This window comes from Molothrus ater, chromosome 16 (assembly GCF_012460135.2).
Source record: "Molothrus ater isolate BHLD 08-10-18 breed brown headed cowbird chromosome 16, BPBGC_Mater_1.1, whole genome shotgun sequence".
NCBI lineage: Eukaryota > Metazoa > Chordata > Aves > Passeriformes > Icteridae > Molothrus > Molothrus ater.
The window spans coordinates 15,146,946-15,174,172 of record NC_050493.2 but is presented as its reverse complement, the minus strand read 5'-3'; the positions used below and the strand labels follow the sequence as shown (position 1 = coordinate 15,174,172).

At 49.6% G+C, this 27,227-nt stretch overlaps 1 protein-coding gene across 3 annotated transcripts in view; it reads right to left on the bottom strand.

Moving 5' to 3' along the window:
• Positions 1–27,227, bottom strand: part of SEC14L5 (SEC14 like lipid binding 5) — a 40,838-nt gene that overhangs the window by 13,284 nt on the left and 327 nt on the right. For 2 of the 3 annotated variants that reach the window (XM_054516515.1, XM_054516516.1), the window contains exons 1-8: positions 25,551–25,569; positions 23,740–23,845; positions 21,793–21,868; positions 7,691–7,840; positions 7,443–7,574; positions 5,189–5,317; positions 4,149–4,362; positions 2,405–2,517 (exon numbers count right to left, since the gene is read on the bottom strand). In XM_054516515.1, coding sequence (XP_054372490.1) covers positions 2,405–2,517; positions 4,149–4,362; positions 5,189–5,317; positions 7,443–7,574; positions 7,691–7,840; positions 21,793–21,855 — 801 coding nt within the window. In that variant the 5' untranslated portion in view covers positions 21,856–21,868; positions 23,740–23,845; positions 25,551–25,569. Of the gene's footprint in view, positions 1–2,404; positions 2,518–4,148; positions 4,363–5,188; positions 5,318–7,442; positions 7,575–7,690; positions 7,841–21,792; positions 21,869–23,739; positions 23,846–25,550; positions 25,570–27,227 lie in introns of those variants that run through there. The other variant, XM_036392273.1, reaches the window with a different exon arrangement.

The window sequence follows — 27,227 nt, the reverse complement described above, 5'->3', positions numbered from 1 at the left end:
GAGCAGTCAGGGGGGTCAATCTGAAGTTTCAGTAGCCAGCACCTCCCCTCCTGTGTGCCCATATCCTCCTGGGGACAAGGCCCAGCAAGGCCACCCCAAGGCCTGAGGCAGATTCACTGTTCCCAGAGCTCAGGATTCAGCTGCACTTCCCAGGGCTCCAGCAGAGCTCAGGGGACAGGGGCTGCCACTCCCTGCCCAGCTCCAGGCACCTGAGGGGCAGCTGCTCCACATCTGGCTTATGTGCTCTCACTTTTTCCTTCCCCAGCCTCTGACATGGAGGGGGAAAACCAACCTGTGGGTCGATACTTTTCAACCCAAACAAAGTTTTAGGTGTTGCCTGTTCCAGATGAAAGCAGGATCCTTGCAGGTCACACCAGGGACAAAGCTCCCTGTCTCTGGGATGTCCTCCCATCCAGGACCCACTAGGTGAGATCTCTCCTACCCCAGTGGAGCCCACACCACTTCACTGTTCAGGGCTCCATGAAAAGCCTCCTGTCCTCTCTGAGAGCACACTCACACCTGGGGACTGTCCCTGCCTGTCCAGGGCCTCTCATCTGCCTGGAGGCTGGATCACAGGCAGACACAGATCAAAAGCAGTTTCCAGCAGAGCCCCTTTGCTGCTCCTGCTCACACAGCTCACCCACCAGCCCCAGCTCCTTCCTCAGGGGCAGAGCATCACAGGGACACAAGAGCAGCTGCCAGGGAGGTGTCACAGCCCTTCAAGGGGCCCTTTGCCACATCAGGTGTGCATCTATACAATATATTATATACCACACATCTATTCCTGCAGTCTCTACCTGCCTCCAGCAGCCCCCACCCTTCTGTCCAAGGGATCCAAGCTGCTGTTGATGCCACTGTACACCAGTGGCCTTGGCCAGCTCTGGCAGATGTTTGGAGGTGGGAATTTATCTGCTCTTACAATTCAACAGCACTGTTGGTGTCTGGAGCTTATCAGCTGCTGGGAGCCTCTCACACTGCCCCAAGACCTCCTGCTCTCTTCACAGTGAGGTTTGCTGGGAGCTGTTTCTCCATCCACGTTGCTGGGTACCAACAAAACCCACGTGCCTGCTCACACACAAGGGAACTTCAGGAGTTCTAGAGCAGCAGAACAATAGCACTAAATCCTTGTTACATTTTATTTCTACAGAGGTGATTCACATTCACTTTTCCAAGAGAAAACAGCATTCTAAATCACGCTCAGACTCCCTGTACTCAGATGAGACATGCTCAGCTCTGAGACATACAGCACAGCATGCAGGGCTGGCAAAGCTCCTTGTAAGCAGCAGTGTCTTTTGGAAGGCCAGGTAAAGGAAAAAGAATGAAAATCTTCCCAAAGCCAGGAATGCAGAGTAGCTCACCTAACCCATCCTGACTGACTGAGCTGATTCCTTCTAAGCCAGGAAGCTTTTACTGTTGAAACCTCATCCAGCTGTTCTCTGCTTCCAAGCAGGATCACCTGCTCCTCTTCCTAAGCATCCTTTATCTACTCAGCCCACCCAACTACTCTCTCTGGTGCTATCCTTGGTCCTTCTTTCCTTCCCTCCTAGTCCCTCTCCATCAGGAAATCTGGAGTTAAACCCCATTTGAGGCATTCAAGCTGCTCTAGGACCCTTTCTTTTCCCAGGCACAGATCAGTTACCCTGCTGGTCTGACAGAGACTTTCCTTTAACCAGAAGGAGCCCAGGACATTCCAGCAGAGCAGAGATACCCTCAGTGCTCCTGCTGCTTCTCAGGGAAATATCAGAGAAGCATGGAATTTCCTTGAGCAGGAAGTGACCCACAAGGATCATCCAGCCCAGCTCCTGGTCCTGCACAGACACCCCAACAATCCCACCCTGGGCATCCCTGGCAGTGCTGTCCAAACACTCCTGGAGCTCTGGCAGCCCTTGAGGCTGTGCCCATTCCCTGGGGAGCCTGGGCAGTGCCAGCACCCTCTGGGGGAAGAACCTTTCCTATATCCAACCTAAACCTGCCATGGCACAGCTCCAGCTGTTCCCTGTTCCCTGTCCCTGGTCACAGAGAGCAGAGATTGGAGCTGCCCCTCAGGAGGAGCTGCAGCCCCAGTGAGCTCTGTGCTCCATCTCCTCTCCTCCAGCTGAACAGGCCAAGTGCCCTCAGCTGCTCCTCCTATGGCTTCCCCTTGAGACCCTTCCCCACCGTCACGTTCCTCCTTTGGACACTTTCTGACAGCTTTAGAACCTTCTGATACTGTGGTGTCCAGGACAGAGCAGAGCAGGACAGTGCCCTCAGTGACCCTTTGGGCTGCCTTGTGCTCAGCTCAACATCCACCAGGACCCCCAGGACCCTTCCCGTGGTGTCACACTGCAGCCTCTCATTCCCCTGTGTGTTTGTGCACCCAGGGTTGCCCATCCCAGCTGGGGATGCCCCTCAGTGCCCTACCCACCTTGCCCTTGTGGGTCTCCTGGAGCCACTGGCGCAGGCGGATCAGGCAGCTCTCCTGCAGCGGGGTCAGCTGGCCCAGGTAGCGCTCGATGTAATCAGCGTCCAGCTTGTCACCTGCAGGGGAAACAACAGCTCAGAGCACACTGGCACAGCCAGCAGGGAGGGGAGCACGTGCTTCTACACATTGGGCTCCCTATGGTTTACATGGGATTTGCTCAGAAGCCTCATCCCAGCAGCCTGAGGGAGGGATGGAGGGAAACTCTCCTGGTGACTGGGGCACAAGGCCATGGCAGCATGGGCTGGATCACAGCTGGATCACCCCACCTGGCTCTGCCTCCAATATTCCATTCAGCCCTGAATTGCTCCAGCAGGAGCTTTAAAAGATCTGTCATGAGCTCTGGCACTCGGCTCACCAACCACTCCAAGACCTGGGCACTTCCATCTCCACGTGTCCTAAATCTCATGCACAACTGCAGTGACCAGTGGCTTGCTGGGAAACCAAGTCATCATTCTGCCCAGGGACACCAGAGACTAAGGGAGAACAACAGCACATTTCTGACAGCCAGGGAGGATTCTGGCAGGAGGAGAAGTCCTGTGCACACCAAGCAGCTCCTCCAGCTCAGAGACAAAGGACAAGGGGTTGGTGACTGCCAGCACTGAGGGACAGAGGGATGTGACAGAGGGAGGTGTCACCCAGGGCTGGCAGCTGCCAGCCAGCAGAACAGGGCAGCTGGGGGGAGCAGCCCAGGCAGCAGCTGGGGTGGAAGATACAGGGACAGGCCTGGGGACACCTCAGAGCTGGCTCTTTGTCAGGCACAAGGTTCCAGTAGATGCCGTCACCTACAGAAGGAGGCCTGGACACCCACAGGATAAGCAGGATAACAGAAATTGCATTTGGAAGTGAGACATCCCATGGAACCCCCAGAGCCAGCAAGGTGGGGAGCAGGCCCAGGGGAGCTAATCCTGTCCTGAGCAGGAATATGGGCAGAAAAATAAGGGCTACTCTGCTCTTCTGCTAGCTGGGACCCACCACTCTGAGGGCAACATTCATCTCAAACACTGCTGCTAATCAGCTTCTCTGTGGATTCCCATCTTTTTTCAGAAAAGCTCCCAGAGAATGTCAGGTGAGAGCAGAACTACTGACATTTCCAAATCCCAAGCTTTTTGCCTAGTTACACTCAACAAAACAAGTGCTGCCTTTCCTTCTCAGGAAGGACAACAACTGTTTCTATTACAACAACTCTGGATTCAAAGGTCCCTCCTATTTCTTTTTGCCAGAGAAGTATTTTATTTAGTCTAGAAAATATCATCAGACCAACACACGGAAAGATAAAGTTTGATTCAGGGATTTTGTGGGAAAAATGCATTAGGAGACATTCCTCAAGTTTGTCTTGGCCTAATACAGGGCCAAAAACCATCCAAACCTGTCCCCAAGAATATTAATTTTGGAACAGATAAAGTATTTAATTCCAGCATACTGAAGACACCTTCTCTAGTTTCAAGTATAAAATACCTTAAAGGGCTGATCAAACCTCGTTTTTTTCTAAGCTCCAAAACATTCTGCCTGCACAGCTTTTTTGTTTTAGGGGAAAAAAAGTTCCATTGTTTATTTTCCTTGAAAAAAGAAAACAGCTTTGCCTCCTCCTCCTCCCCCACACTCCAGATGAAAAACCTGATGCTAAGAGAAATGAAAATGAAAATAAGCTGCTGGGTCAGTGCTGCTGAGTGAGAGCTGCAGTGCCTACCGTCGGGGCTGGCAGCCTCCGGGGGCGGGCAGGGGCTGGCAGGCGGCTCCCGGCTGGTGCCAGCAGCCCCGGATTCCTGCAGGATGGCACCGGGGGCGCCTCCCAGCGCCGGGGCTCGCTCCTCCTCCTCCACCGCGGGAGGGCTCCAGCGAGGGATGAACGTGATCCCCTGGGAGATCAGCTCCTTCAGGTAGTGCTCAATCACCTCCTTGCCCTGAAGGGGAGAACTCTCGTTAGGAAAAAGCCTCCTCCAGAGCCAGCGAGGCACTGGAGTTTCCTCAGGACAGATGATGAATGCTGCTAAGGATAAACGGAGGGGAAATCTGTCCTTCCATCCCCATGATCCTGTCAAAAAACCTCCAGTATCAAAGCCTCCTGTGAATGATGAATTACAATAACAGCCAGCAAATCCCAGTTATGGATGCAGCTGCCTTTCTACCACTTTTACCCCATCCTCCTGCTCCCAAACCCAAATAGCTGCCCTGTTCCTCTGCACACAGAGCCACTGTCCCAAGCCCAAGCTCTGGAGACACAGGGGGGTGTTTTCCACCCAGGACTTTCCCTTCCTGCACAAGAAGAGTGTTCTCAGTGTCCAGCAGCCCTGCTCCCCTGGCAGAGCCTGCTCCATCCCTGCACAGCCACATTCCAGCCAGCTCTGCTCTGCTCTGGGCTCTTTGCCTTCCTTTGCCCACCTGAGGGACTCCAGAGCCATAAGCACGGGCACAAAGCTCCATTGGGTCTGTTTACAGAAAGGCAAACAGAGGGTCTGGGTGCTCAGGCAGCCAGGGAAGCCCAGGGGCAGCCAGGGAAGCCCAGGGGCAGCCAGGGAAGCCCAGGGGCAGCCAGGGAAGCCCAGGGGCAGCCAGGGAAGCCCAGGGGCAGCCAGGGAAGCCCAGGGGCAGCCAGGGAAGCCCAGGGGCAGCCAGGGAAGCCCAGGGGCAGCCAGGGAAGCCCAGGGCAGCCAGGGAAGCCCAGGGGCAGCCAGGGAAGCCCAGGGGCAGCCAGGGAAGCTCACAGGCAGCCAGGGAAGCCCACCTTACCCGTTTGATGTTGGAGGTGTACTGCTTCATGGCAATTTTTTCCACGGTGCTTTCAAAGCCAAAAAAGGATTTGATGTCGAGAGAGGCTGACTGCTCAAAGCAGGTCCACTCTTCATTCTCAGGGTGAACCTGCAGCCAGGGGAACACAACACAGGAGGGATGGAGGCAGATGCTCATGGCCCTGGCACCTCACTGGCTGTTCAACCTCCACAGCCCCAGAGAGGGGGCAGAGGAGGCACTGCCACACCTGGAGTCACCAGCCAGGTTCATTCCCCTGGTGAGAACCCTTTGTGAACTGGACATCCAGACTTTTGCTAACCCAACATTCTTCATGTGCACAAGGAAATCAAGATTTAAACCCACCCCTGCCCCAGCAGACCTGAACTGTAGTAGCAAAAGCTGCACAAAAAGAGCAGTGGAACTGCCCACATCAAGCCATCATGTCAAGGTGTCCTTATGGAAAGACAGGGATGGCCTTGTGGAACATGCAATTAAAACTCCTACACCTGCAAAGAAGAAAAATGCAAACCAGGTTTCTGTTTTAGTTTTGGATGGGAGACTCAGCCACTGACATCAGCCTTCTCCCCAAAACACTGGGGACATGGCAGAGCAGGGAGTTTCCCCACTCTTCAGCTCAACACAAACCTTTCCCTTATTTCCCCTCTGTTGCTTTATATATGATAGAATCCTTCCCTCTTTTAAACTTAACCCTTTCCTGAGAAGGCTCTGCCTCCTCTCTTCAGGTGCTGCTGTTCACAAACTGACAGGGAAGAAAAACAACTCCAGCCCCCACACAGAGATACCATGAAAGACAAATTCCCTGGGGAGATATTAAGTAACTGCAGGAGCAGGATCATATTTCTCCAAGTTGCCTCAGAGAAGGCTGCAGAAAAGGAAAGATGAGAATAAACCTGCTTCCGGTGCACTCTGGCAGGGAAAAGGGAACTGGTAAAAATAGAGCAGGGAACCATCTTGAGGATGCAGCCAGCAGCTCCCACCCTGTTCCCCTCAGAGCCCAGATGCTGACATTTCCTTCCTAAGCCAAAATTGGCAAGTGTAACAATCTCAGAGTTGACCTGGGAGCATTTCAGACCTGTCAGTGCCTTTAATGATGATGGAAGTTTAATTTACAGCAGTTTTTAGGATGCTTTAGGCAGTTTTTAGGTGGCCTTCTGCAGCCACCAAGGGATCTCTGGCCCAGGAACAGCCTCACCATCCAAAATGTTCACAGCTTTTCCACTCCTCCCCTTCCTGAAGCTCCTCACAGCCTGTTTCCTCCCAAGAAGCTGAGCTGCTGTCCAGTTGCCAAAAGGGCAGGTAAGTAACAGGAGCTGGACATTTGTGTAAGGAAAGACAAGCAGGATCTGATTGCTTCCAGAAACACCTGAGCTGTTTCATGGTGGCTGGGCCCTCAGAGCAGCACTGCAGTGAAACAGCACAGAAACAGCCACACAGGCAGACAGCCCTGGCCACAAATAAGGCTCAAGTCCTTTCTCCAAATCTTTAGAGCAAGAAAATAATGACAAACAAGGTGCTAAAACTTTCACTTCTTTGTGGGCAAAATCAATTGTCAGGCTTCGCTCAGGTCATTATAATAATGAACAGTAAGGGTTTAATTCTGGACATCCAGATTTATAGACATGCACAAGCTCTAGATGTTTTTGTCAGCCTGAATTTCAATCAAAAAGAAACTGAGGGAACACCAGCAGTTCTGGAGTACCAATTCTGTTTTCCACTTTCACTCCAAGCAGGGAATCACAATCAACCTGAAGAAGTTTCTCAAGCCTTATGAAACCACAGAATGGTTTGGATGGACACACAGAATCACTAGGTTGGAAGAGACCTTTAAGATCATCAAGACCTTAAAGCCCAAATAGTTCCACCCCCTGCCATGGGCAGGAACAAATTCCACTGTCCCAGGCTGCTCCAAGCCCTTTCCAGTGTGGCCTTGGGCATTGCCACCGATCCAGGGGCGGCCACAGCTGCTCTGGGCACCCTGTGCCAAGGCCTGCCCACCCTCACAAGGAAGAATTCCTTCCTAATGTCCAATTTGTCTGTGGGAAGCCATTCCTCCTGGTCTTGTCTCTCCAAAGCAATTGAACAATCCCACACTCAGGACCCAACAGCCTTTCCAGCCCCAGAGTCTCTAATCCCATTGTTGCAGAGGTGCTCAAAGCCACTCAGACACCTTCCCCCAATGTGTGAGTGCACAGTTGCCCCCTCCCAGCACAGCCAGCCCCAGCAGGGCTCTCACTGAGTAGCTGCAGGTCTCCCTGACCACCACCCGGTTGGCAAAGGTCTCGTTGTGGGCCTCGATGCGCAGCGTTCGCTCTCTCCAGTTCACCGTGTTCTTCTGGATGAAGAACACATGCTCCACCCCTGCAATCTGAAGAGGAGGGAGAAACACAGAGAGACAAGAGTAACTTTATCTATCTAGGAGCCTTTAGCTATCTGAGCCAGCCCACAGAATGCAGGCCTCTCTGCTCCCAAGGCTCCACCTGCCTTCTTCAGCAGCCTGGGAGCGTCCACGTTCAGCTTGCAGCTCCGCTCAATGACGTGGATGGCTCCGTCCTCACTCCTGGATTCGTGCAGGATTTCACTCCCCAGGAAGACTGGGATCTCTGGGCACGTAGGAAAGCGTTTCTCGTAGGCCTAGAAGGGAAAATAAAGTAAATTTCAGCTTCTGGGTAAATCAATTTTAACTGTTTCTGAATTAATTGATTCCCTCACAGTGAAAGTCTAACAAAACAGAGCCCTCTGAAGCCTGGAGTTTTCCCCAGTTTTCCTCAAAGGTGAAGTTAAAGCAGAGTAGGTACAAGCAGGGACAGCACCACATCAGTCACCAGCCAAACATGTCCTAACATAACTTTCCCTTCACACATGAAGTAGAAACAGAATCCTGTCCTTGAAGAATACTAGGAAGGGAATCATCACTTCAACATCAGGAAGCTCCTAACTAGCAAAAGCAAACAGAGCTCTGCTGATTTCTGCTGGCTAAAGACTGGAATATTATAATCTCTGGGTCAATACTGTCTGTATGAAGCCTTAAAACGTGATGTGCCAAACAGTTCTTGTTGCCCTAAACTATCAAGGGTAAGACACCAATTACTGGCTACTCACTTTGCCTCAATTTATCCATTTCTAAACCAACTCTGTCCTGGCTCTGAAATGTTCCCTGTTCTATTAGCACATCCCTGTGAAAAGCCCTTTCTCCAAAGCTTCTTTAGCAGCTCTAGCAGAAATCCACTCTTCCCTGGCACTTGCAGAGAAGTTAACTTGCATGAGCAGTACCTACTGCTGCTGCTCCTGCCCTAACTTCTTCATCTCTTACTATATTCTAAGATGTTTGCAGGATGGAATGTTTTCCTTGGATTTCTGAAAAACCTCTTGCATGTTGTGCTGCTGTTGCAAATATGTGGCAGCTGCACAAGCTGCCCAGAGCTCCACTGCAGCTGGTCCAGGAAGAGAACCTGTGCTCTCCTTCCACTGGACTCTCAGAGCTCCACATTTCCATCCTAAGATGTTTCTGCCATCTTTCCAAGGCAATTCCTCTAGGACTGCTGTCATCTTCTCACCTTCCAGAAGACACCACCATTTTACACAGCACAGAAAAATTAAAATATCCATGGGTTCTCTGCCCCAAAAGCAAACCCTGATGTGCTGATGCTGGAGCTGGGCTGGGCTGTCAGCTCCCCGTTAGCACAGCCATGCAAAGCCTGGATGCCCCTGCACAGATTCATGTCCCTGCTCCCAAAATAGCCCAGGCACTTAAGGACACATTCCAGATCTCCTGCTCCCGGCCCTCTGGACGAGAAAGGAGCTATTTCAGATTATCAAGTTGCTCCAGTATCAGGAGGGAAGTGCAGGCAGCTGCCAGCTGGAGTCCTGGCCAGAACAGAGCAGGCAGGTTTGAAACCCTGCTCTCCCAGTCCCTCAGCAACGTCCTGCTTGCTTTGCCACACTTCTTAGAGAACTTTTCCCATGTTCTTCTACCTGTGCTTTTCACTCCTCATCACAGCAATAACAAAAGCAGTTTAGATAAATCCAAAATTCCCGTGGTGACTGTTTCCAACACAGACCCAGCTGGCTCCAGCCAAGAGAAGCACACTCACTGCTTCGAGCAGCTGAATTTGTTAGGATGGGAGTTCATGGATCTGTGTCAGGCATTGCCACAGGACACTCCCAGCCATGCTCTCCTGGTGCCCTTTGCTCCAGGGCCACCTGGCAGGAGGCCTGCACACCTCAGTACCTGCTCTCCTCCCTGTACTCACCAGCCCATTCATCTGCTCAAGCAGAGTCAACACTCCCTATCTGTGCTTCCACCTGCCCTGTCCCAACCCACCACACTCCAAACCACCATCCAGGGCTATCCTGAGGCCAAAGCCTTCACCTTGCTGGTCTCTTCTGTTCCAGCACACACCAAATGTATCTCCTCAGGCCACCCATTCTAAGTTACTGGAGTCCTGAGTGCTTGGGCAGTGCATGCTGAGAACACCTTCAGAGGTCACTGGAATACCAGAATATTTAGCAACTGGTTTGGGGCAGTTTGTCCCATGTCACTCCATACCTGTGCCCTCAACACACTTGCAAGAAGTGGCACTGAAAGCCCTTCCCTGAGAGAATGCTGCCCCCATCAACTCCACAGCAAGGGTGGACAGTTTGATGGGACAATGGGAAAGGGTCTTAAACTAAAAGAGGACACCCTTAAATCAGATGTTAGGAAGAAATTCTTCCCTGTGAGGGTGTTGAGGCCCTGCACAGGGTGCCCAGAGCAGCTGTGGCTGCCCCTGCATCCCTGGCAGTGCCCAAGGCCAGGTTGGACAGGGCTTGGAGCAGCCTGGGACAGTGGAAGGTGTCCCTGCCATGGCAGGGGGATGGGTGGGACTGGATGGGCTTTTAAGGTCTCTTCCCACCCAAATTATTCTGTGATTCTGCCCTTTCAGGGGTGCAGCTGTGCCAGGAACATTTGAGGAATTTCCAGACAAACAAGAGCTGTTCTAGTGGGACCAGGACCCTCCAAAAGCCTCACTTGAACAACTTCACCTGTAAGTGCCCCCTCACCATGGAGGGACCACGAGAGCCAGTCTGAAATCACCACTGCATGCAGGTGCCTCTGGCTCCCTCCTGAAGGTAAACCACTGGATCTCAACTCCCAGCTGCTTCTTTCTCCACTAACTATGGACTTGATCCAGCTGGAAACAGGCTCCCTAATAAACTGTCATTAGCAAAACTAAGACCAGGCCTAAGAGTGCAGCCACTTTTTCAGTCAGCTAAACAACATCTGGAGCAGGAAGAGAAGCCAGGGCAGAGGCACATGGCAGGGCACAGCCTGGTGATATAACTGTGACACGAGCCCAAACACATTGCCTAAATAGGGGCAACACTGCCATATTTGACAAAGAATCCATATCCACATCGATATTAAGTCCTTTGCTAATCTTCTTTGCACAACAGCTCTAAAAATACAGCAGGGAAGATGCCTGAGATCACATGAAGGACAGCTGAAGCCCCACGCTGCAGTCACAGCAAAGCTGTTCCCTGAGCACCCAGACTTTCCATCCCTGCAGACTGAGCTGAGCAGAGAGCAGCCCATTCCTGCACCCAGGAATCCTCTTAGCAAAATCCTGCTCTCTGTGCAACAGCCCTTTGCTGCAACAGGGAAACTGAGGGAGCTTACAAAGACAGAGAAATACTTGATTTTTTTCAAGCCATCACAAAGCTGTTATGTCTCCTCCTCTGGGATTCTGCAGAGTCCAAGGTGGGCAACAGAACATCCCAGAGAAATGAAAGGCACAGAGTGTTTAGTATTAATTGTTTTAATGCTTTGGCTGCCTGCACTTGCTCTTTCAGCTCCTTCCTGCAGGAACTCTGCACTGAGCAGGATACAGGAACTAGGCTTTGTCTCTCCCTTCTGTGCCTCTCCTTTCCCAGAAGGAACAACAGCAGTGTTGTGCCAGCACTGGGTGTTAAAGCCCTACCGTGGGACTGCACTTCAGACTGACACTGGGATGACTAAAGTCTCCAACAGAATCAGATATATAACAAATATATATATAATAAAATTAGTGCTGCCATGAAGCCACTCCCTCCCTTCCTGTAAACCCCACTGGGATTAACACCTCATACCCAAACCAACCATTCCACGAGAGGTGCTGGCTCAGGACCAGTGTCCTTCCCTGAATCAAGTTGGTTTTCCACAGATTTCTGACAAAAGAATTGTTGCAAAAATCTGTGCTTTTGTTGTAGTGGACTGTGACCAGCAGTTCAAAGAGTCATTTAAATCCCTGCAGTCCTGAAACTGAAATTACACATTCAATTTCACAAGAGGGCTGAGTGAAGACAGAGAGACCTGGAATCTGTTTGAACTCATCAAGATTGTTTGCTTAGAACTATAACCAATTATTTTGGGTGCATCTAAACATAAAAAAAAAGGCATTTAGACTCAGTTCATTGGAATGAAAAAATTCAACAAAGAAGAAATTAAATGAAAAAAAACCCAGTGAAACAATTTCTAGCTGAAAAGTTAAAACATGCAGGAAAGTTCAAGCTCTCAAAGGTTCAATAGTGTCAGATTTTCCTTTCACACTGAAGAGAGCCCCAACTAGGATGAGGATATTTCCACCTGGTGACAGTGACCTCTGCATCCCAACAAAGATCCCTTAGTGCCACTGAAGCTGCCAAATGATTAATTACAAGGAGCAATCATTAACAGTGATACAGCTGACTGTGTAATCAGCAGAGTGCTCTGACCAAGCTTTTGTCCTGTGATCTCCTGGGAAATACATCCAAGTGGTTTTAGCTGCTCTGGTAAATATCCATCCCAAATGGGTTATGCACCAACACTGAAAAGTGAAAATCAGCTTGTGAGAGGAGAGCTTGAGATCAATGCAAGAAGCCATGCTTGGAAGTGTTCTGGACTGCTGGCTAAATCCTCAGGAACCAGTACAAACCCCACGTCTGTGAGAAGACAGTACTCCAAAGGCCAGCCACATGCCAAACAAGAACAAATTATACAAATCCACAAGCGTCAACCCCCAAAAATGCCATTCTAAAGCCTCACAGCCACAGAGAAAAGAGGAAATTACCCTCCTTTCCACCCCCCACTCCACCTGCTCAGCCCCTTCCCCTGCAGAGCAGGGCCCTCTGCAAGCCCTGCACACCCCCAGGTGTCAGAGATCCTGACAGTGCCCCAGTGCTCCTGCCCTCCACCTCAGGAGCTGTGTCACTGCTGCTCCTGCAGGAGCCACGGGACATGGCCAGGGCAGGATCTCTCTAACAGCTACTCCTGTTTCTCCTTGGCAGGGTTTTCTAGGAAGTGACCTTGAAATCAATTTACACCACAGAGACCTCAGGAATGCACAACAACAGGGACATGTAACCACTGAATTACTGCAGGAAACAAAACCTCAGCAGCCAAACCCCCTGCACACCCTGAGGCAACTCCCTCCACCCTCCTGGGTCCTGATGCTTTCCATGTGCTTCCAGGGGCAGCTTCTGTGAGATGGGATCTCCAAGAGTACCTGAGCTGTGAGGGGGAAACTGCTTTGTGTGGAGCACAAAGAAACTTAATTGTGAGGATGTAGACAGAATTTATAGTCAGTATTACCTGATGTAGACAGAATTTATAGTCAATATTACACAAATATGTGACAAGGAGAAGACTTCATCCTTGTGCTAAAACACTTCAAATTTTCACAACCAGACAATGTTTAAATCTGTATTAATTAATGAGATTCTCAAGGTCATGTTACAGCCATGTGCAGGTTGCCAGGAAAAAGGAACTCCTGTGTTCAGAGGAAGGGAAGTGAGGAGGAGGTACAACACCAGGTTTTGAGCTGAAGATGCCCAGATCATCATCCCTTTGAAAAGAGATGATGAGAAGCAAGATGAAGACACCTCATCACTTTTAAGTAGGAAGTGGATGCCTTTGGAGCAGCTTTTGAGCAGCTCTAATGATACATAAAGATTCCTCTGCAGATTCAGGCCTTCTAGGAAAAAAGAATTTCATCCTGCAGTTCCTCCCACTGCTTGGTCTCAGTGCTGAAGGGAACCACAGAGTCTGCACACACCAGACACAATAATCCACGTGCTTTGAACAGATCAGATCCCAGCTTCCCACTAGCCACAAAGTAAGATAAAATATACAAGGAACAATGTGGGAGGGACAAAATGCATATTTAGGGTACAGAAAGGCACTGATTCAGGGAAGAGAGAACTCTATTTCAAGGAGGTGCAGAGTATGCACAGCAAAAGTGTTTGGGGCCCAAGGGAAAATAAAACCCCACTTCTGTTGGCCAGTGGATAAAGGTTTGCCAGCGAGAAGTGCATGGGACAACAGCACCGAGGCTACAAACATTGACCCAGTGTTATCTCAGCCTGGACTACAGCCAAGAATTTGCCTCATTCCTTCAGATTTTGGTGAAAGAAACAATTCAGGGAGCAGCAGCATCTACTGAAATAGAGGCACAACTGAGGGCCACAGCAAAGCTCCTAAAGCCAGGCCCTGCCCTGCAGCTGCACAAAGCCCTCCCAGGAAGCACCAACGTGCCTGACCTCCTGGCTGAGAAGGAACAATATCCCATTCAAGCTGTCCTGCTGCAGCTTCTTCTCTCCTCTGCTGGGAGAAGGAACTCTGTGTGGAGCAGCTGGGGTCACCAACAGCACAAGGGTTTGGCCTTTACAAAAAACTGTGGAAGTGACACCTTATCCAGGAACCACTGCTTGTCACAGCCCAGTGTGGGAAGAGAGAAACCAAAATGGGAAGGCAAGGAAGCAGAGATCTGGTGTGATTAACACCTGAAAGAGCAAAACACAGCAGTCAAGTGTCACATCACACATTTACTGCTGGATGATTCACCCCAAAATCAAACAGGCTGGCTGACAAACAAATGGCTACTCAGAAGGACACTCTGTCATTGCCAGAAGCTGCTGTGAGAATTTATACAAACTGGCCATGATTCAGGGCCAAACTTGGGAAGGTCACTGCACTCAGCAGCTAAACAAGCCCATATTGGTTGAGGTGTAAGAATTAATTATGATTCTAAATTTTACCACCTGTTTTAGTCCTGGCTGAAGAGTTTATAATTTATCTTCTGCACCTACACATTCAGTAGAGAAGGGTCTGTTGGTCACTACTGTTGGAAGATGAGATAAAGGTGACAGAGCAGAGCTGGAGGTGTCTCCCTGTGCTGTGCCTCTGAACTGGAACTCCCTTCAGAGCTTGGCCATCCCTGCACCAGCCAGATTAAGCTTGAGACCAAACCCATCCTTCAAGGAAATTACCTCCATGCTGCAGCTGGAAAAGGTGAGTAAACCTGTACAGACCTTGGAATTAGTGCAAACCTTCTCCAGTCACACCATGGTCAGCACCATCCTGCCCAGCAGATGGAGTCTGAGCAGTGGCAGAGCTCCCAGAGACCTCTGCCCTCACCACACAACACACTGAGGGTGATGTGCAGATGTTTCCAGCAGTTCTTCCATCAGTGCCTCCCAGAAAGCTCTTCCATCCTCCAGCAGCTGGGACAAACAGCACTCACCAAACACCTCCTGCTCACCTGAGGGGAACCATCCCACACCATGGTCCCAGGAGAAATGTCAGCCCTTCCCCAGCTACTGCTCACTCCCAATCTGCTTCATGCCAAGGGAGGAGGTGGCAGGGCCTGGGGCTGAGCCCCCAGTGCAGAGCCAGCCCAGCTGGCACACACAGCATCACCCCCAGCTCCTGCTGCCAAATGCTGCTCAGCAGGAAGATGAGGGGATATTTTTAGTGTATCTTGACAGCAGAGTTTCGAGCCTTCAAGTCACACTGAAGCATCATGTCTTGAGTCAACACTAGATTATCTCTAAGTGCATAAAATGTTAACCCAGTAGCTTCTGGCAGTCACAGCAAACTCACCTTCCAAACACAGCAAAAAGTAGGGACGAGGGAAGCTGCCTTCTTTAAAATATCTGGCACAGCCCATGGCTGCAGACAGACCATGCACATCCAAGGGGGAATTGTCAAGTTTTATATACCCAACAATCTATACATCAATCAAAATCTGTAACATACACCTATAACATGTAACAATCAATAACAAATAAATAAACAAAACATACAAATAAACAATAAAGCAGATCCTGTTTTGCAGGGATTTCTTAATTTCTTAACTGCTTAGGTTATTACCAAGACATTTCATGTCATGTGTGGCATGGGTTGACCACCAAAGAACACCTGTTTTGAAGCATTTTTACCCCTTGCACATTGATTTTCTCTCCATCTCCAGGGTCCTGCCACCCAGCAATAGCATTTCAAAATTTCTAAAATTTCTCAAAATTTCAAAATTTCTAAAAGCTGTGCCATTACCTGCATCACAGCACCTGCAAAGGAGCTCCCAAGCACTGGACACAGCAAAGCTCTTCCCTGTGCCAACTGCAGCCACCCACAGAGAGGGCAGCAGGATCCTCTCCCCTGGCACTCCTGCAGCTGCTGCACTGAGTGCTCCACTCCCACCTCCCTGGCTGCTCCCTCTGTGCCTGCACTGCTGCTCCTCAGGATTCCAGATGCCAGGAGCTGCTCTGCTTCCCTGCAGCAAATGCTCTCCTGGCTCCAGAGCTCACACTCTAAAGCAGAGGCTATGAGCCAGCATCAAATATTTCAGTTAAGATTCTACTTTTCTTTATTTAAAACCAGGCTGTGACAATACCATAATAGTGACAACAATTTGGAGCCCCAGATGGGGCCATTCCAGCCTGAACTCCACCTTGGCATTCAGGAGCCCCCCAAAGTGTCCTCTGTGGTGCATCAGGGCCATGGCACTGTAGGTGACCTGACAAACAATCTGCAGCACTCAGGAAGCAAGACAGCAGCAGCCTTTGAGGCCTGGCTGGGCTGTGAACACACACATTGAGCTGTCACTCTGGACAAACCCACAGAGCTGATGTGACCCCTGCCAGCCATCAGCCTGCTTGTGCATTGTCCAGCTCTCACAGCATTTATCTGTTCCCAGCACACTCTGAGCTGTTTGGGTGTTAAGCAGCAAAAGGGGGCTCAGAGGTTCTGTTGCAGGAGCATCACTTCATCAGCCAGTGAAAAATCAAACCCTTTAAGACACCACAGCACTGGGGAGGAGAGCACACCCAGCACACCAGGACTTAAACAGTCTCTTCATACATTCAATCTGCTAAAGGCAACAGGAAGAAGTCATTAAATAAAGGTACTTTAAATCTAAAAACTTTAACACAATGCATGTTGATGCTGAAAAGGAAAATAAGTTTGAATAAGTGTATGGAAAGCAATTCTGGCTGTCAGGACCTGACCTCCAGCATTCAGAGCTTCTTCTCCTCCAGCTAAGCCTGACAGCCAAAACAGCAAGGAGTTGTTTTCAATTAGCCTGCATCTACAAACCTCCTAACACTGGGGACAAAAGAATGTTAAGATGGTTGTGAAACGAGTGATGCATTTGGATTTTAGCTGTCCTGGATGGTGACTCTTGCATGTAACCCTGGGCCAGATCCTCAGCTGCTGGAGAGGAGCAAAAGCTTTGCCAGTGAGCAAACAGTGCAGAGGAGGCTGAGGGAGAGCAGTGAGGACCTCTGCCAAATCCAGTGAGAATCATTGGGACTGCTCCTGAGAGTCAGGCACGAGAGAGAGACATCTTACATTGGGACCATGGATGTTTGCTTTCCATGGGTATGACCCTGAGTGCAGCAGGAGAGAGTAGAGATGATGGAGAAGGAATCTTTCTGCTGCTTACTCCATGAGAAGGAAGTTCTGACTTTAAATAAGCTTGCAGCATTTGTAGCCTGAATTAAACTTGTCACTCAGCTTGTTAGAACCTCTGACACTCAAACTATACTGAGCTGAAACAGAACCATGCAGTGTTAATTTCCTACTTTGTCTTACCTGCAAAATAAAAAACTGCAGATCAACTAAATGTAAAGAACATTGGAGACCTACAAATCTGGAGATGGACTTTGGATGAGGGCACAGAGTGATAGGACAAAGGGGAATGATTTCACCCTGCCACAGGGCAGAGTTAGATGGGGAGAAATTGTTCCCTGGCAGGGTGGGCAGGCCCTGGCACAGGTGCCCAGAGCAGCTGGGGCTGCCCCTGGATCCCTGGCAGTGCCCAAGGCCAGGCTGGACAGGGTTTGGAGCAGCCTGGGACAGTGGAAGGTGTCCCTGCCATGGCAGGGGGTGGGATGGGATAGGCTTTCAGGTCCCTTCAACCCAAACTGTTCTGTGATTCAAAGAACACTGAATCATCACTAAAACCAGAAGAGTCAGGGAGCTGCTTGGAAGTGCAGGCCAGGAGCTGAGATGTTGCAGCTTTCACCTGCAGAGCCAGGCAGGGGGCTCCTGAGCTGCCACAGGTCTGTCAGAGACTCTGAGTGATGCTGGAGATGAGAAACACCCCACACCAAAGAGGCACCCCAGAGGAGCCACCCCCTGCCAAATTCTGGCTGCAGGAGCAGAATTGGCCTGGCCTGATGAGCAGCACTCAGGCAGCACAGAAGCACCCACCAAGGCTCCCATGTGTGTGTCCAAGAGCTCGGGCTCCCAGCTGCACAGATATGTGTCAGCACATGCCCTGGGCAGCACCAAGAAATGAGGTCAAGCAGAAAGCAGCACTGACTCACATCAGGCACATGTGTGTGGGGCTCCACGGCAGTTTTGTCTCAAGCACAAAATACAACTGCACAGGCAATGGGAGTTGATGCTCCTGCAAACCTCCCAGTGCCTGATCTTTGTTCTTTTTTCCCCAAATCATGACTTATTTTTATAGAGTAGTGCAGAAAGATCCTCTCTTGCAGCAGAAGCCATAAACTGCTCTTAGCAGTGAGAGCTGAACATGAAGTGCACTGTGGCAAGAGGAGCAAATCATTGACAAGTGCTGTCAGAGATTTCTCATCTGCACCACTAATGCAGCAACTGAAATTATCCATCACATACAAAAGACCCTGTAAGGTCTCTGTAGCTTTAGGGACCTGACCCTATAAATCCCCTAAAGTGTGTGAAAATGGTCAATGTCAACCTTGAGCATGAAGGGCTGAGGCACTACTAAAAACAACAGGAACACAACTCCCTACCACGTTCAAAGCTGAAACCCTCCAGCCCCAGCCATCTCATCTAACCTAATAATTCACTGCAAATAACATTAAATATGCAATATGTCTCTCTCTTGGCCATTCCTGCATGTTGGACTCGCTCACCCAAACCAAATTCTCCTCCCCAGTACATCACAGAAGGCTCACAAATATTTGCATCACTCATATGTGGCAGAGGTACCTCTTCTTCTGGATTTTTCATTCATTATAACATTAAAAAAAATCACTTTTAGCTTTCCAACTACAACAAAAAGAAAATGGGAATTTTCTTGGCTGTAAGATAAAATTAGAAGACATGCAATGTCAAATCTACTGATCTAATTGAAGGGAAGACAAGATGAGGCCCAGAGAGGCATGGACAATCCATTGGAGGAATAGCTCCATTTAAAAGAGGACACAGACAAAAAAGATAAAATAGAAAGGAAAAACATGACAAGATAACAAAGCCTAACAGAAGTCAAGGTTCTTTTCAAGTATAAGGTATAAAGGGGTCAGGCAACTGAATATGTGTTTGAAGAGCATAATACTTTTGATCCATTAATGTGAATCCAAGTTAGGAACAAAGCAGGTGGAAATGACTATAGTGACCTTGGACAGGTGTGGAAAAAACAGCCTTTGCTTAAATCTGTTTTAGAAGGAAGGACAAGAAAAAAGAAAAAAATTCAGAACTCCCAAATGACAAGAAAAGACTTGTTAAGCTGATTCCCTTTTACCTCCTCAGATGCACAGGACTGGCAAAGAGAGCAAGGAGGGGAATGTTCTTCCAAGGACTTGGAATACACCTCAAATCTCCTGCCTGCAAATGCTCCAACCCAAGCTGCAGGGGCATTAGCAAAGGGCAGAGTATAAATCCAGAGACAATTACCCTGACACAGGTAACAAAGATATCACAGGAAAAGCCCCAGCTCATCCCTGAGCACAGCCTCAGGCACACACATGGCCTCTGCACAAGGGCAAGGAGGAGAACCCCTGTTCCTGGGGGTGGGCTCCACAAAGGGCCTGGGACGTGTGTGAGCCCAGAAACAGGGAACAGCTTGCCAAATTTGGCTGTGACAGCCCTATTTCTCAAGCTCCTCTATGTGAGTAAAGCACACCCACTGCTTTCTAGGGTCCAAACACAGGAGGCTCTGAGGGAAAAATACTTTTCCCAACTTCCTTCTGTGTTCTGTTCAGGCTGTGTTGTGAGGGTGGACCCTTCCCAGTGAGGAATTAAGCACAAGTGTATCAGGCTGAAGGGTGCCCAGAGATCTGTAAAACATGGGGGTGTCTTGAGATCACCCTGCAACCTCTGCTTCCCTACCACAGCCTGAGACCTCGGCACTCCAAAGGTTCCCACACAGCATTTGAGGGGAAAAGATGAAAGCAGCTGAATCTCAGTGCTGAGGAAGCTGCTGTCAGATTTATGGTGAAGGAGATTAACAGCAATGCCACGTGCTGAGGAGCAAAACAGCTTCACTGCACACCCACTCTTCCCTGCAAAACTTCCAGCAACTGACAGCTGGTACCTGACAGCTCCGTGAGATCCGTGAGATCCGCGCTGCCTCCACACAAACGGGAGGGAGCCTCGTCTGAACGGTGGCACTGAACGGTGGCACTGAACGGTGGCACTGAACGGTGGCACTGAACGGTGGCAGCCAGCCCTGCAGCCAGCCCAGCCTGCACCGACCACCACAAGGCTGAAATGCTGCTTGACAACAGCAGATCCTGCTGGGAACACAGGATTTTCACAGGACATCGTGGGGGGACCTAAGGGGTCTATATTGTGCTCCCTACTCCACAGCACAGTCTGCTGGGTGACCCTGGAAAAGGAATTTGTTCATAAGAAAGAGGACTGACAACTTTGCTAAGATTTGCTGAACAATAAAGGATGACATTTACAACCCCAGCCCTCAATTCCCAGGGAATTTTAAGTTCTGTTATGCTGAAAAACTGAAAGCAAATAAACTTAAACCACTGCAGAATAAGCCTACCAGCCCCTGGCCTTTAGGCATGTGCTAACAAGCTTACAAAGGATTTGTCTCAAGGCAGCCTTCCTCAATTAGCAGCCAATCGACTGAGGAGCATCTGGTGGTAGCTTTATCCTGGTAATAGACACAACAGGAATGTGGAGAGGTGTGCATGGAGCAAAGACTCCCAGGATCTTCATCACAGGCACTGGTGTCTTACTCTACACAGGATGCACGGAGAGAGCAAAGAGCACAGCCAGGAAAGCTCCACTGCCACAATCATCAGCCCCAGACTGGTCAGGGCAATTCTGTGGCACGTTACTGGTCTAGCTGTGAACAGACATGGCCAATCTGGGTAAGACTGGGGGAAAAAGGGGTGGATTTGGGAGGAAGCTCAACTGTCAGCAAAAGCAGTGTTCATCTGGATGATCAGAGAGCAAAGTGAGCAGCAACCACTCTCAGCTGCTGCTGCCTTTGGGGTCCCCTGTTCACAATGAGGAACAGACTGATGCTCCCAGTTTTAACTGTTGAAATAAAAGGTTGGAGGCTGTTTCAGATAAAACAAATCTTAAGGCATGAATTTCTCAGAAATCTTGAAGAGGCCACATTGTCAAGAGGAACTCAATAGAGGCTCTCCCTTGCATTCATGGGAATCACATCAGCTGTCTGCAACAGCTGCAGCTTCCCACCTTCATTCTGGGCTCCCATAAACTAAAGGAACTGGGAACAGGCAGTGGAGGAAGCAGCAGGCTAAAAGTGGCAAACACCAAACCTGGGCATTCCTTCAGCTGACTGAAATGCCCAGCAGATTACAAAACAAAACCTTGCTAGATCCCATAAGCAAGCTCCTCTAACAACACCGAAATGCTGCCCTCGAAATGCAACAGCAAACCTTTGAGAAGGGTATTTGACTCACACCTAATTGTGACAAAGTCCAGAATATTGAAAAGAAACTCTGCCTAAAGCAGCTCCCATGGTCAACATCAGCCTTCTGCACCACCAGTGAATGAACTTCAATGACAGCCCTCAAGCCCCTTGTGGAAATCACAAGATTTGGAGAGAGGTCTCCTGACAGTTCAATCACAGAGTGGATGGGGAAGAACAATACAGGAGACTCTTTCCAAAGATTTCCAGCCTTAAACCAAATCAAAAAGCTCAGTATTACTCAGAATCCAGTTATAGATACAAACATACTACAGTGCTGATTGGGATCACATCTGGACAGATTTTGAACTGAGTGGCATTTGGTGATATGGCAAAGAAGGTGTCTGGCCACAAACTGACCCTGCCTAACAATGTCATTTTTTTTTTCCTTCCTTGTCAAAGAATAATTACATAAGGTTGGATTTTCTTGTTTGTTTGGTTTTTTTTTTTTTTTCCCTCTAACAACTAAGCTGCCATTCTTAATAATGAGATACTGATCCTTATTTTTCCTGGAAAATTGGAGGAGGGGAGCTGAGGCTCTGTCCCTGCATTAGGACTGTCACAGAAATCCAGCCAAACCCACAGTCCCCCACCTCCTGCTGGCCCTGAGCAGCTGGAGCAGGGAAAGTGCTGAGTGTTACTCACTGCCATGACGAGCTCAAAAGGGTATTTGTAGACTCGAACTGGGGACTGGTATTTCTGCACCATTTTTATCACAAACCTGTAATAGAGAGAAATTGGAACATTTTAGATCCTCCACATCAAGCAATGCAATACATTCTAGATGATTTTTACAGACCTTACTAGAAGTTGGAGCTATTTCTTACAAATAGAGAGGAGATTTATTTATTAGGTAGAACATCTTGCCTAGTGAGTGGCAGAGACAGAGGCAAGTCTCTGCAGTCCCAGTCCAGAGCTGTGCCCAGCATCCTGTGCTGCTTGCCAGCACTATTGCAATAAATTCAACTTGGAGCTCCAACAATATTCACAATAATTAAAGCACAGCACAGAGATGTAAAGCCAGAATAAATTGTGCTCTGGAGAAGGAGCCTGTCTTAGGAGCCTTACAGAGCCTACATAGCAATTCTTCCCCCTATCCCCCTTCCCTACATTATACCTGTAATCATTAGGGCAAAATCTCTCTCATTGAAAGCTTCCACAGCTTCCCATACCTCAGTGTTTTAAATGCTTTTGTGCACAAAGTAGGATTCAGTGGTTTTAGCTCACTGAAAGGAAGGAAAAGGAAGTAGCATGCAGAAAGAACATGCCTGATGCTAAGCTGGCAATCACATCCCACTGCCTGGATGCCCACTGCTCCAGCTGAACTGAAGCAAGAACTGCAGGGAGCAGGAACAATCCTGTCCTCAGTAATTCCCTGCTCCCAGCCACCTCTCACTGTCCTCATCAGGATTCCTCCCTCAGACTCTCCTGCCTGGGTTTTAACCCTCAAACATGCACCAGTCACCACCATCTCAAGGGAAGTGCACAAACCATTATAAAAAGCATTATTAGGCTGTTTTCTGCAATTCCTTTAGGAATTCCTTTGTACTGCTCCTGCCAATGCCATCCATGAACATCAGGACACAAAAGGCTGGATGGCTGGTTGGAGGCACTGTGCTCATTCCACCCCACTCAAATTCCACTGCTGAGCAGACACAGCCCTGGGCTGTAGCGCTGAACTCAACAGTCAGAGCACTCAGACAACTTATCCTTGACATTTTCAGCCCAAAACCCGAGGTGAAACATGAATAGGCAATAGATTCTCCCTCAAAAATTGCTACAAGATGCCATCACACTGTAAAACCTATGCAAGGGCGAGGGAAAAAGGACTTGAAAAGTTTGAGTACCTGAGAATGGGGGATTTTTGGAGAAATAGGGCCCAGTGATCAGACAGTTCCTCTGCAGAGGATCACATTACCCAAGCAGCAAAGGTCAGGGCTTGCTGGATCTCTCAGTCTCACTGGGGCTAAAAGCCAGTCCATGCCAAGCCAGTCAGTGCAGAGAGAAACTCCCAGCAGAGCATCCAACCCAGAGTGCAGCGAGAGGAGCAGGACAAGCACATCCCAGGAAGCCCTGGCTGCTATCAGGTATCAGACACCCGAGCCAAGAGGCACAGGACAGGGCACCTTGGAACATGACCTGTAACATGATTAGGCTGGGCAGGGACCCTCCTGTGAGCACAACAGAGCGGGAGAAGCCTCCTCAAGCACATTTAGCTGGGATCTTGCTTATTCTGACCTCACCTCCTACACCAGGAATTCCTGCACCTCGGCAGGAGAAGGTCAGAAACCTCCACAGCAGGAAGGCTCAAGACAGACCAGTCCAGAATCACCCACAGAGGCACCAGAAACAGAGGCACCAGCCACAGAACAGTGGGATGGCACAAGCTGTAGCTCAGCAGCCATAACTGTGCTATCTGGACAGAGCCACTGCTCCTGGCAGCTGCTGCACCCAACTGCCACAGGTTTATTGTCCCTGTGCTCCTCCAGCTGAGGGAAGGCTGGAGAAAAGAGCCAGTGACTATAACACCCACAGGAAGCTGTGGAAGAATGACAGCTGGTAACTCACACCTGCCCTAGAAATCTTTCCTACCTCGGGAGAGTGCAGTGGCAGCAGACTTTCTATGCCCTCTCCTCCAAACAGAGCTGTGAGATGGTCATCGTGCTTCTCAAAGCAACAGGGACTCCTGCTGTAAGTCCTGGAAAAAAAGGAAAAAACCATCAGAAAAGGCAGTGAAAGGTGGCTGCTTGGCACACCCAGCTGAAGATGATGATTAGCACTGATGAGGACAATAAGTCCCAGGTGTTACCTTTGGGCATCTGGGCCATGCTAGCTCAAGAGTGCATCTTCCCAGGGCTTTAGCACCAAAGACAGATGTGTTTTTAAATTCATCTTGTGTTCCACTCCAATTATAAACAGGTATGTTCAACCACCAGAAAGAAACCACCCAACCAGAGAGTTTGTCTGCTCCTCAAACATCCTCCCAGCTCTACAGTGGCCCAGGCTCCCTGCTCAACTTCCTATTTGCATCTGGCTAAAAAAACATATTAGGGAAGACAACTCAGGTGAAGAGCAGTGACCCACTGAACTGCAGCATGACCACAGAGAAACCCCAATCCACAGGTGGAGGCACACCTGGAGCATCCATGGGGAAACACCAGGAAAAAGGCTGAATCCCAGCTGGCCAAGCCCAGAGTAGTTGATAAAAGCTCAGAGGTTGGAGTCATCAATGCATTGAAGCAACAAATCTGGCTACTAACAACCATCCCAATAATAGCAACCCTACCCATCCCAAGTAGGTATTAAAAGTATTTCAATTCTTGCACAGCTGAACACAGCAAACAGCAGCAGCCACCACATTTCCCAAAGCATCCCCTGGCACACTGTGCCAACAGCGCTGAGCCCTGGGAGCCTCAGCCCCCTGGGCACCTCCTTTGCTCCAGCCCACACAGCAACTCCTCTGTGAGCCAAGCAGAGAGATCTCATTGCACACTTGGGATCCACCTGCTGGGTGCTCCAGGGAGGGAGGTGGGGAGAGGAGGGATATGGACCCCTGATGGCACTGCTGTAACTCGGGGAGCATTCCAGAGAAATGGATTCTGAAGAAGCAGTGGAGCACCCCCAGTGTGCAAAGCTCCCCCAACCCAGGAGCCAGGCCTATACATCACTACATGCAGCACAGGGACAGGCAGTGACAGTGACTGGGTGTTTCCTTCTCATCCAGAATCACCACTGCACACCTGAGGGGTTTTCCATATGTTTGACTTCTATTCTACTCTTTGTAGGAGCAGCTTACTCAACAGAATACAGCCAGATGGTTGGAAATCAGAAATGAGTGTATAGATTAAATCCACAGAAATCTCTGAATCAAACCCCCTGCCCCTGCTTCTCAGCCAGGCACAGAACTCAGCTCCTTGCACACTGGGGCTGCCTCTTGGATGTGGAACTGGCAGCAAGTGACTTTATTAACTTCTCCCACCTGTGGTGGCTGCTTTTCATCTTGAAGAGAAATGAGCAGGTTTTTTTGTTTTGTTTTTGACAAAGAACTGCTGAAAATAGCAGGATTCTTGACTTCCTGAAATACCATTACACCACGTGAAAGCCAGCTGTGGCACCCAGCTAAGCTGATATTTCCAGTTAGAAAAGGGGAATCCACAGGGCTGCATTCTTTCCTCCTGCCTCCTAGAGAAAGGTGGAGTGAAAGGTGTGTGACATTTCCTCTGCCTGGGGCCCCTTTCACTTAGGGAGATATTGTAATTGTTGCTTTACACACAGAATAACAGCACAGTACCAAGCTGTAGGATATTTATTACAGCTTTTTCACCTAAGAACTTAAGAACAAGTCTCTTGAAGCTTGATATAAGGAAGGCTCAAGGCAGAATGGTGCCAGAATAAATCTTTACCAGTTTTTAGAAGCAGACATCTGCTCAGGCAGGGCTTAATCTTGCCCCTGAGAAACACCTCTGGAGCAGGTGAGGCAGCATGGAGGGTGCAGGTCACTGTGTTGAGATGGAGCCTGGGCACTGCTCCTACACCTGCCAAGGTACCTGGAGCCCTGGCATGGATCAAAACCAAAGAGAAGCAACACAAACACCCAAACAACAACATGTATACATTCCTGACCACACAATAGGAACAGTCTTTTTGGCTGAGGGGAAGAAGGAAAGGGAACAGTGTCCAGCACTCTGCTCTCAGAGCTGTTTCTCTTCCATGTGTGTATCACAACAAGCTCCATGCCAGTATTTCCACACATCCATCTCATAAGGTAATTTTCTCACCAAAGAATCACCATGGAACTTTTATGCACAGCAATACATTAACTCTCTGCTATTTGCCAGCCTGCAGCAGGAGATAAGCATTCCTGAAGTAAACCCCTCATTCTTCACCTTACTACTCCACAGAAGTCATACCACATCCATTTATCCATCCAGTGTAGGAAATAGTTCAATTCTCAAACACAATTTAAGAGTAGGAGACAGAATCCTGGAATGGTCTGGGTTGAAGGACCTTAAAGCCTGTCCTGTTTCCCACTCTGCACTGGCAGGGACACATTCCACTATCCTAAGCTGCTCCAAGCCCCTTGAACATTTACAGGGATGGAGCAGCCACAGCTCCTCTGGGTAACCTGTGCAAGGGCTTCATTCCCCTCCCTTCATCCCCAGTCCCTCTGCAGCTCTCCTGGAGCCCCTTCAGGCCCTGCAAGGGGCTCTGAGGTGTCCCTGGAGCCTTCTCCTCTCCAGGTGAGCAACCCCAGCTCTCCCAGCCTGGCTCCAGCCCTGGCACATCTCCATGGGCTCTCCTGACCCCACTTCAACAAGTTCACATCCTTCTTCTGCCAAGGACCCCATGCTTCAGTTTAACATGTAAATCAAGAGCAGAGCCAGGCAGAAGCTCACTTGACAGTACAACAAAGCACCAGCAAACTGTTTCAGCGTGCCTTGAGTTAAGTCTGCAGCTGTATTTTCCTTTAACAGAGGCTGGCTGTCATCAGCCCCAGCAGACAAGTGGTGCCATCAACACAAGCACCTTCTCATCATCTACAGACCAATTTTACTGCTTGGAGGAGTTTAGCCAAGTGACCCAGAGAATATACTTGGTTCACCTTGAAACTGACTTGAAAACATGGAATCACAGAATGGTTTGGAAGGGACCTTTCCCATCTCGTTCTAGCCCCGTCACCCCAGGCTGCTCCAAACCCCGTCCAGCCTGGCCTTGGGCACTTCCAGAGATGGGGCAGCAACAGCTTCTCTGGGCAACCTGTTAAATCCATCAATGCACTTAACAGCCATTGACCAGGGTCACCCTTTGAGTTTAGAAATACTTCAGGGCGAGTTCCAGGGTGGATCTGTTAACCCCGAGCCCGGGGAGCTCGGCGTGCCCGGCTCTGTGGCGCGCCTGGGGCTGGTGCCGGGGTCCCGCTCGCAGCCCCCGCCAGGCTCGGCCCGCCGGGAGCGACCCCCGGCATCACCGACCCGACAACTCCAGAACCGCTGCATTTTGTCCTTAGACCCCAAGGGATCCCCAGCCACCCCGATCTTCACCGGCTCCTTCCCTGATCCTACAGGATTATAACTAAAATT